Source organism: Panthera onca, chromosome B2, assembly GCF_046562875.1.
Source record: "Panthera onca isolate mPanOnc1 chromosome B2, mPanOnc1 haplotype 2, whole genome shotgun sequence".
NCBI lineage: Eukaryota > Metazoa > Chordata > Mammalia > Carnivora > Felidae > Panthera > Panthera onca.
In genome coordinates this window covers 3761981-3772956 of record NC_138343.1, presented here as the reverse complement: position 1 = coordinate 3772956, position 10976 = coordinate 3761981, and the positions used below count along the sequence as shown (strand labels likewise).

Genomic DNA, 10976 nt, shown 5'->3' with positions numbered 1-10976 from the left:
GGTGTTTTACCTACTTCCCGGCTTGCTGTCTTTTGGCAAGTGATTAGTTCTCTTGTCTTGCGGTTTCTTTTCGTTGCTTACGATGTCTGGACGTGGCAAGCAGGGAGGTAAGGCTCGCGCCAAGGCCAAGTCTCGCTCTTCTCGCGCCGGCCTGCAGTTCCCGGTGGGCCGCGTGCACCGCCTGCTCCGCAAGGGCAACTACGCCGAGCGGGTCGGGGCCGGCGCGCCGGTGTACCTGGCGGCCGTGCTGGAGTACCTGACGGCCGAGATCCTGGAGCTGGCGGGCAACGCGGCCCGCGACAACAAGAAGACGCGCATCATCCCGCGCCACCTGCAGCTGGCCATCCGCAACGACGAGGAGCTCAACAAGCTGCTGGGCCGCGTCACCATCGCGCAGGGCGGCGTCCTGCCCAACATCCAGGCCGTGCTGCTGCCCAAGAAGACCGAGAGCCACCACAAGGCCAAGGGCAAGTGATCTGGCAGTCCTGAGTTTCCGGAAGCGCTTTCATACCCAAAGGCTCTTTTCAGAGCCCCCCACCACTTCAAAGGAAGAGCTATAATACCACTTTTTAGGTTAAGGCGGGGAAGTCGATAAAGGTAAGTTGACTTTAGCCCAAGCCAGGATAGTGCGGTTCCTCGGCTTTTGAAAAAAAGTGTCCAGGTATTAAAATCGCCGGGTCCTTTTAGGTAATGGCGAATCGAGTGTCCGACAACGGCTTGTACTTCCTGACTTCACGAATCTAGGCACCTCGGATAGTAATGCCTAACTTAAAACTCCGCTAACTGCGCAGCTCCGCAGTGATCTCTTAGGTTGTCTTGCGAAGTTGCTCAGATGTCCTTGAAGGTAAATTTAACCGAGTAACTCCCTGGCCAGTCTCGTAGGTGCCTCGTCTTGGGCTGCGAGCAACCCGTCTTAACTAATCTATAAAGGAGTTAGCCTCTGCTCCTGTAAGTTTTCAAAAGTATTATCTGAAACTTCAAGTATGGGGAAAGGGTCTCTGAAAAGTGGCTTTCCCCGAACAGGATAGTTCACAATACTGACTGAATCCACATTCGAATTGAGGCTTCTCCTGTTTACAAATCACTTGGCTTTGGAACCAGTTTTTAACTCCTGGTACTCGGTCTTGTCATCCATAAACTGGTGGAAAATTGGTGTTTTCGTTAGACCTTTCTGCCAATCAATGCATTTAGAGCCCCTAACCTAGAGCAGTGCTGGACTTTCAACCAACTGCAATGAACACTTTATTTCAAGAGGCTCAAATGCCTAGATTCCTAAGGCAGCCTGGAAAAAAGGTAGAATCGGGCCACAGGCCTCTCCAAAGCAGTTGCTACTAAGGATCTAGTCATTTAGCTGCTCCCAACACCAAACGCTGCAATCTGGGACCGTGCAAAACTTCCTGCAATCTTATTTTCTAGGATTGAGTCTCCAAGTGATTCTTTGGGGTGACTGGGTTAGTGCTCTGGAAAGTTCGTAGGCAGGAAGGGTGAGTGGGCCACGGGTTGCCCACGCCCCTGCACTCGGAGACTCGGGCGGCCCAAGGAGAAACAGCCTCTTGCACACGCTCTTGGAGCTCCCAGTGAAGCATTTCAGGTGGCAGTTTTGGGAGCATTCATATCGGAATATGCACGGGGAGGGGAGGGGAGATCATCTAAACAGAAGCTGGTTCCCCGTGGGCATGCCTCCCACTTTCTAAATGGTGACGCTTCTGGAGTGGTCTGGAAGCAGCCTCCACCCTCCCAGCCTTCCTCCTCCTCCACTCCCACCCACCTCCCTCCTTCCCCGAGTCCCGCCTCCCGCTCCCCCAGCCTGATAGTCACCCTGGAAAAAAGGGGCTAGGGTGTCTGGGAGTTTGGTGAAGACAAAGCGGCAGAACAAGTGAGCGCCTTGATTCTAACACGTTAGAGTTTTCTGAGTTTGTAAGGATTCTAAGGGGTAGGAGGGCTGAGACTGCACACGGGGAGGTTCCGGCCTGGCAGCGATCCAGACTGGGGTCCGCCCAGAGGACCAGGTTCTTTGCACCCAGAATTTCTTGTATGCCGGAGAACTTGTATGCTTAGGTCCGAGTTGCTTTATATGAGCCTGGCAATGCTCTTCATGAACTTTCCAGGTTGATTTTGAGTCCAGCTCCAGCACTGACCAGGTGGGTGACCTTGGGCTTCGTGGTCAATTCCCCCCTGCCTCCATTTCTTCCTGTTCACCTTCGCTCACCTAGTGGTGAAACAAGTAGGCTCAGCAGTGTGGGTTCTGAAATTAGAACACAGGCACTCAAGGGCAACAGCTGACACTAAGCACTTTACCGTGTCAGGCATAGTCCTACCTGCTTCCAGAAAATTCATTTAAGCCAACAATCTACAGGTAAGTGCTATCACTCTCCACACTTGAAAGCCTAGGTAACAGGAACAGAACATAGACTTAGACCTTGTCTAAGTCCCAAGGTCAGGAAGCCAATACTTTAACTGCTGGCTGTTCTGCTGTAAGCACGGCTCCCTTAATAGATGATTGTCGGAATAATGAAACCGGTAAAAACTCAATACATAATGGCTTAACTTTGTCCACGTACCCGACTGTCACCAGTTGTATCCTCAACTGTGAAGAATTCAAGGGAAAGAGGAGAGGTGTTCTCCCTGGAATCTACACAAATGGAGGAAGGTCACCCATGGTATTGTTAGCACTGTGAACCCAGAGGAAAAGCCCCTAGACTTGAAACAAGGGGAAAAATCAGGAGGTCGTTAGGTAAAGAGTTACAGGACTTGATACACTAATTTCTTGTGAATGAAGAAGGAGTTAGTGAAGATATGATTTTGAATTCTCCCCTCTGGGCTTCAGTAACAAAACTCTGTATTGTTTGGTTAACGATACATTGTGTTCATTTTATTTGTTTCCTCTTCAGCAAGACCTCCTTAAAGTCAAAGACCCCATCTTGTTAAATTAACAGTCAGCATAGACCCTTGCATAAGATAAACACTTGAGAATTGGGCAGTGTGTAAATGTGGAGCTGAGTCAGTGGCTGGGCCATCAGGAAGCACTTTGTTCTAGAGGGTCTGCTTATCACCAGAGGAGACTAACAGGTTGCTAATAGCATCTTCTCTTCGCAGTAGAAAATCCCTTCTGAAAAACTAGTTTGCATTGGCATCTTATTTGGGGAGCTTCAGAGAAGCACAGAAGGTGCCAACTGACCAGCTCTTACCTAAGAGGACAGCCACGAGGCCGTTCCCCAAGCAGAGGACACTGCTTAGAGATGTGTCTTAGCTCCCCCTCTCCAGCATACTTCTTTTCCTTCCTCTTTGAAACGTCACTGTTTATATCCAAAAGCCCTAGCTACTCCTTTGGAAAATTCTCCAGTGAGCAATAAATTCTCAGTAGCTTCGGTTGGTTTCCAGCCATGGAGCAGGTCTCCATCCGCCATGCCTCAAGGGTCCTGGGGAGGACCATTTCAGTTGGGGCAAGTTGATGAGAATGATAAACCCAGGCCTTCCAATTACTGGAGGCACCTGGACACCAGGGACAAAAAGTTGATCTCAGGGATTTACTGAGATGTGAGGCTAAGCTGAATCATTATTTGGTTATTTAGGGCATCCCCAACAATGCAGACCAGGATGATACAGCATCACCAACTAGAAAAACCCTTTTTACATTTTGAAACCACCTATGCACCTTTCCTTTATTCCGTCCATTATACAGTCACTTACTAGTTTTTTTTTATAAGCATGATACATTTTATAATTATGAAAGATCGTATATTAAGGTCAATTACATCACCACCTACGGGTTTGTCATCTGTCGATCCTAAGTTATAATTACCAATGTAAATATTCCTGTTAAATATGCGTGTATATTATTAGAAGATGCTAGGAATTTAACTGAGGACTCCCCACGCGTACTGAAATTGAGAATAAGAAGTGCAGACTTGAAAATAAAGTGAAGTCACAGGCATGGAGTGAGGGTAGGCATCTTAAAAAATAGCTGAACTTCATGGGACTTGATTACACTGCAGTGGTTTCCCTGTGTGGCAGCCGGGGCAAGGGGATGGAACCATCTCAGGGCTTAGGACTAACGTGCGTCATTACAGTTGAGGCTGTTTCCCAAAGAAGTGAGTGTGCTAAGCCTCAGACTCTTTGTCACCTGTGGTTTGTCTGCCAGGTGGAGCTTAACCCTTTCCCACATTCCTCACTCTCGGGGACACCAGGCGGTGGTGATACCCAGAACCGAAAGCACAGGACTTGACTTTGCACCACAACAAATTGTCTTTGCGTTAAAGATTGAGCCCAACACGGTCAGACTACCACGTGCCCTAAAGTTCAGAACCTTGACGCTTGGTACTTGTTCCCGGTCTTTCCCCGATGTCCCCGATGTCCCATCAATTCTGCAGTTTCCGAGGCTTGTCTTATGCGCAGTAAACTTCCAATTTTACGTCTCCAGCCCCGACCTCCACTGTGAAGTGCAAGTGCGTGTATGCACGTTTCTCCTCAACTCCTTCACGTGCAACTCTCTTTTCAGCCTGAATCCACCTAAGACACAGGAGTTGACGTGGTAAGCCTGTTACTCCCTCTATTCCTTCCCACTCAGGAAGGGACGCTACCCTAAATCCATTTGCTCAAGCCAAAACTTTAGGGGGTGAGCCTTCCTCGCTTCCCTTCCTCTCCACAAATCCAAACTATCCGTAAGTCATGTCACCTATACCCCAACACGTGTCTTCCGGTATTCTCTACACTCCTTGCCATGACCTGAGGGGCCACCCATGACCACCTCTGGCCTCTGGCCTCTGGCCTTCTCTCGGACTTATCTCCATCTTTCTGTTCCAGCCACACTGGTCTCTTTCCACCTGCCAAGCTCTTTCCTGCTTCAAGACATTTTCACTGTTGCTCTTTTTCTCCGAAATACCTGTTCCCTGACTTGTCTTCTGGAAAGCTCTCTCTCACCCTTCAGGACTCTGCTTTTCTTCAGACAGTCCTGTTCTGACAGACCTACCCAGACAGATCAAAGATCTGGATACAAAATACAAATACTGGATGACATTTTAGGAAACATCTTAACCTCAGGGGTGTGTGTGCCTGTGTGTGTGTGTGTGTGTGTGTGTGCACGTGCGCGCGACCACTGAGGGTCAGGTGTTATTGTTAAGCAAGGCAGGAAACAAAGCCGTAGAGGACAGGACATAAACTACATAGGCCAGGAGATTTAAGACAATATAATAGAAGAAAATGACTAACCAGGATGTTTTGTATCTTTTATTAAATTCAAGTGGCCAGGGGCGCCTGGGTGGCTTAGTCGGTTAAGCGTCCAGCGTCGGCTCAGGTCACCATCTCACGGTTCTTGAGTTCGAGTCCCGCATCGGGCTCTGTGCTGACAGCTCGGAGCCTGGAGCCTGCTTCCGATTCTGTGTCTCCCTCTCTCTCTGCCCCTCCCCCGCTCGGTCTGTCTCTCTTTCTTTCTCTCAAAAACAAAATAAATAGACATAAAACAATTTTTTTTAATAAATTCAAGTGGCCAATGCATATCAGGGGTAAAAAAGTTAACCTTTCTTGTAGTTAAGCTTTGTATATACCAGTAATAACGGGATGCCTTTTCCTATCCATGGAGAGACACCCACGGAAACAAATAGTAAACAGGACTACTGAGGGCGGGGAAGGATTGCCACGGCCTATACTCTTTTGAAAAATTCTCCTGGAAATATCTATTTAAATGTAGTATTAGACCCTTGGCCTTGTGCACAACAAATCAGTTCTAGATAAATAAAGACGGAAACCAAACAGGAAAAAAAAAAAAAGTTGGCCCTTGAAAAAAGAGGACATCTACCTTCTAGAAACAAGCCCCCATGATGTAAGGTTATAGGAAGAGAGGTTTTTCACCTTTACAAGCATCTGAGTGTGCAGTGTTAAAATGGGCGTGTATTAAGTTGGTAACTTCAAGTATCAAGAGTAAAGTTAAAAAGGAGCCTCCCTCTGCTCACTGCTCGGGCAGGTCACTCTCTGGCCGTGACCCTGTGTAGATTCTTTGAACGACAGTCCCAGATTTTACCTATTGGGTCTCACAGCTCTGGCGTCTCCCCCTTCCGGCCTCCGCTCCGTGAAATCGGGACCCCTCTGCGTTCTCACCGTGCCTTCCCTGCATCCAGCAGAGGGTCTGGGAAGTGGCGGCCACTCAACTCTGCCGAACGCGCAGGGAGGGGACGGCGTAGCCCAGAAAGCCCTCTCTGAGCCCCGCACGTGGTTGTCTGCACGTCTGCGGAGAGGGGTCTGTCCACTAACCGTCACCCACAGCTCGCCCCGTTAGCAGGTGTGCAGCGAGATCGGGAAGTGCGCCCCGCGTGCCTGCCACGCTCCCCCTTTTCGGCTTTGTGCGCTAACCTCCCCAGACTTAATGTCTTCATGATAACCCTCAGGAAGCCCTTCATTCTTTTAAGGGCCTCTTCTCTGCCGGCTGAGAATGTGCTCTCCTCTTTAATGTGCTACTGGGTCTGTGGTTACTAAGGGTTCGCTTGGAATCCTGGAAAGAAAAGAGTCACACAGCTGGTGCGTGTGACAAAGTCGATACTTTTTCATCCAGTCACAGCGTCTGCTCTGCACAGAAGGGCAGCTCCTGGCTCCTACATTCCAACGCGCGGATTATCCAGTTAACACGCTCCTCTCCAGGCGGTTTGTGGAAGATTCTATCCCACCCGTGTCTATGCCCTGGCACTGTACATTCTCCCCACATGGTGGAGTTTCAGTAAATACCCCGAATGAACGTGCTGACCACAGACCTTAGATGTGCCCAGAAATGGAATAGTCACCAAGCCGCAGGGCCTTGAGGGTTTATCCCTGGGGTATGTACCATTTTAGCCTCCACCCAGGCTTAAATCCCAGCTACTCACTTTGGAGGGAGGTCCAAGATGGTTCTACAGCTGCTGTGTCCAACACAGTAGCCACTGGCCACATGTGACGTTTTCAGTTTAAATATAGCATAATTAAATTAAGTAATTAAATGAAATTAAATTGAAAACTCAGGCTTCAGTTGTACTAACTACAGTTCAAGTTGCTGGTGGCTACGGTCTTGGATAGAAAGATACAGAGCACCTGGGTCATCCCAGAAAGTTCTATTGGTAGGCACTCCTTGTCCTTCTAATTGTTCACGGGCACTTACTCGATGCCCTCCAGGTGGCATCTGAGTATGTATGGTCACCAAACAAAATACAGGATGCTCAGTTACATGTGAATGTCAGATAAGCAGCAAATGATTGTTGAAGACTAAATATGCTTTAAACTGTTGCACAAAATGTACTACGCGAAGACAAAAATTGTTATTTATCTGAAATTCAGATTTCACCGGGCATCTTGCATTCTTATGCGCCAAATCTGGCAACGCTGCCTGAAGAGCAAAATGAGAGCATCTTCCGGGGTGCCTGCGTGGCTCAGTCGGTTGAGCGTCCGACTTCGGCTCAGGTCATGGTCACACAGTCTGAGGGTTCGAGCCACGCGTCGGGCTCTGTGCTGACAGCTCAGAGCCTGGAGCCTGCTTCGGATTCCGTGTCTCCCTCTCTCTCTGACCTTCCCCTGTTCTCTCTCTCTCTCTCTCTCTTTCTCTCTCTCTCAAAATAAATAAACATTAAAAAACAAATGAGAGCATCTTCCCTGGGAGCCTGGGTCCTCTTGACCGTGGGGAGTTTCTTTTTTTTTTTTTTTTTTTTTTTTTTTTTTTTTTTTTTTAATTTTTTTTTTCAACGTTTATTTTTTTATTTTTGGGACAGAGAGAGACAGAGCATGAACAGGGGAGGGACAGAGAGAGAGGGAGACACAGAATCGGAAACAGGCTCCAGGCTCCGAGCCATCAGCCCAGAGCCCGACGCGGGGCTCGAACTCACGGACCGTGAGATCGTGACCTGGCTGAAGTCGGACGCTTAACCGACTGCGCCACCCAGGCGCCCCAACCGTGGGGAGTTTCTATACGAGCAACTGAGAAGGTCTGACACCAGAAATGAGCCTGTGGGTCTTTCTGCCTGTGTTGAGAAAGGCCGAGGAAGAAGTTCCTAATGACATTTACTTTGGTTTCAGATCTTTCCTTCGGTTTCCAAAGCTTCTCACTACAGAGATGTCTGGGTCCAGAAAGTGTCTGTGAAAGTCATCAGTTCTCAGAAATAAATGGATAGATGGGGGGCCATGTTCACTCATGACTGATTGATTCTGCACCTGCAATTTTTTTCCTCCCGAAAACTTATTCCGGGTTTATTTCTTTGTGTGTGCATGTACACCTTGGGGAGGAGAGTAAAGGCGGGAAAATATTATCGAAAAGAAGCTCTCTCTCGTAGGAAATATGTCTAATGGTTTGAATAAGTCATAGATTCAGAGGGTTCAAACAAAGCAAACTAACAAGGTATGTGTTGAGAATCCACCCCTCCACTGGATTACTCTACGAGGTAACCATTAATTCCCTTGTATACCTATGCACTGTTAACTCACGCAGATGTGAGTCAAGCCACCCACCCCCTCCCGCCTTCACTGCTGAAAGAGAGCCAACTGTATACACTGTTCTGCCCTTACTCTTTTCCTACAACAGTGTATTTTGGAGAACTTTCCAGATGTGAAAACAGGGAGCTTTCTGTACACCATCCTGTGGGATGGCACTGTGTCGCTACATCTTAGTGTATGTAACCCGTCTGCTATCGGGGGGGGGAGTATAAAACGAGATGATAAACCCGGATTCACAGCACGTCCTATTGACAGTCCTCCCGTTCTGCTGGGGTTGTGGAAAGTGAACAGAAACGCATCACTCTTGGGTGAGAGACTCAAGGTTCTTTGCCTTAGAAACTCTATGGCCCTAGCCGAGGTAGCAATTTTGAACCTCACTTTCTTCATCTGTACAATGGAGGCAATGCCTCCCTTACGGTGACTATAAGAATGAAAGAGGACCGTGTGAACTGTTTGAAGCTCAAAAGAACAACACGGATAAGATCGTGTAACTTTCAACACCATTTCTCTTGCGAGAGTTAGAGATGATACGTTGTAATAGGAACAGTCTCCAAAGTCCAGCCTGCTGCCGGGGCATGAGGTGGTGCAAGGAGGCAGGAAGGCCGGCTCTCAATTACCTGCTTGAGACATCTCCCGGGTGACATGGCCCTGTCCTGCCCACCGGAGTCAGAAAATACCGTCTCCCAATTTCCTCCGACCCTTCTCCCTATTGCTTTTTTTCCTTCACCCAAGGTCAGCTTTTGTCTATTTGTTTGTTTTTTTGTTTTTAAGGTCACGTTTTAAGAATGTCTCTGCTAGGCTGTAAGTCTGTGTGTGTTGGGGGCTGGGGGGCCCTCTGGGCCATTGCTGCGCTGCCCGCTGTGAGCCTGGGGACTGACGTTGCCTGGCATACACTGGTCAGTCCAGAAGCAGCTGGCGAATCCATCAGGCCGGCAGGTGTGGGAAGCGGGCATCGATGCACCAAGTCTATACAAAGTGGCTTGTGCACGGGCACACACACACAAATACATGTAGCTGCACAGCAGACACGCAGTGAGACTTTCCGGGAAAGCATGGGAACCTGGAGTTAACTGCTTGGGTTTGTGTCCTAGCTCTGCTCCGCCCCTTACCACGTGTCTGACGGGGGGGTAAGTCACCTGCCGTCCCTGAAGATCAGACTTGCCATCTGCAGAATGGGACAGCGCCTCCCAGAGTTTTGAGAACCAATCCAGTGGGATGGTACCCGAGGAAGCACAGTGTTGCTCGTGAAGCTTAATATAAACACGCGCGAAATGATGCGGATGGAGATCCATCACAGTCTATCTATCTGTCGTCTATCGATCCATCTGTCTATTTCCAAATATGGAAAAGCAAAAGCAGGAGAGGATATTGGGATCCCCCTCGGGGATCTGCTGGCTTCGCCTGTAGAGACAGAAGTAACGGGGCTTATGCTAAGCTGGAATACAACCTGCTGCTGGTGGCAACTAGGCCCATGGCAGGAGAAGCTTCTAGAAGAGAGGGCCCAGCAGACATTCACCGCTGAAATGGCAGCGGATGCCGCCACTCACCTCCCCCCGAGTCTCTTCCAGGTACGGGAGCAGCAGCCCCAGTGGAACGGGTGGGCCTTTCGAACCCAGCTGAGCTGTCTTTCCAAGAGCAGAGAATGTCAAGGCACGGATGCCCCATACGCTGCCCCCTCCGCTTTGGGCTCGGTTCGCTCCCTGGATGCGGAGAATTCACCCCGACCGGGGATCTCAGCAGCCTTGACACAGGAAAGAAAAATGCAGACGGCTATTAAAAAGAAGGGTCCTGGGTAGATGGGCCCTGGGGGAGGACAGAATAAGTGAGCGTAGAGCACAGAAGGAAGCTTCTGTTTCCTTTGGCTCAGTCCCTGCAGGTGGTGAGTGAAGAGACCAGGGCCCTGAATCAGTTGGCCTTGTGCACGGTTGCTAAAGAGATCAGTGGTCTGTACACGTCCACACCCTGAGGTATATTTCTGCCCTTGACGTCTTGACTGTCTCACGCCTCCAGTGGACAACTTACGTGCCATTTTGGATCTTTCCTTCCTCTCTTGCTACGCTGTGTTCAGTGTAGGGCTGGTAGCCTTAAAACCGCTGCTACTTACGGTACCAGTAGTTACTAATGGGGATTAGTAAATGCTACACATCAGGGTGTTTGGTTTTCTCCTGGAGAGCCAGTTGTTAAACAGTGAGCAGCACACCGCCGCCTTGAACAACCGTCGCTCCTCCCCAGTGAGAACACACACGTTTGCTCACACTATTTTCCTACCCGGAAAGGTCCCGTCTCACTTCCCATGCTTCTGGGCTAATTTAAATCCCACACTCCTAACCCTAACCCTAACCCTAACCCTAACCCTAACCACCCCCCCACCCCCCCACCGAGTGGTTCAGTTGGCTAAGCGTCTGACTTCGGCTCAGGTCATGATCTCGCGGTTCAGGAGTTTGAGCTCCCTGTTGGGCTCTGTGATGGCAGCTCGGAGCTGCTTCGGCTTCTGTCTCCCTCCCTCTCTCTGCCCCTCCCCTGCTCACACTCTC

The 10976-nt window shown here is 49.4% G+C and overlaps 2 protein-coding genes across 3 annotated transcripts in view; one reads left to right on the top strand and one right to left on the bottom strand.

Annotated features, from left to right (window-relative positions):
• The window catches only part of LOC144616336 (histone H2B type 1-C/E/F/G/I), a 119877-nt gene that overhangs the window by 24547 nt on the left and 84354 nt on the right, over window positions 1–10976 (bottom strand). The gene's annotated exons all lie outside the window — the stretch shown is intronic.
• H2AC6 (H2A clustered histone 6) lies at window positions 34–5833 on the top strand. The gene has a single exon (XM_078446547.2). It carries the CDS (start codon window positions 83–85, stop codon window positions 473–475), a length of 393 nt encoding a protein of 130 aa, XP_078302673.1. The 5' UTR covers window positions 34–82; the 3' UTR covers window positions 476–5833.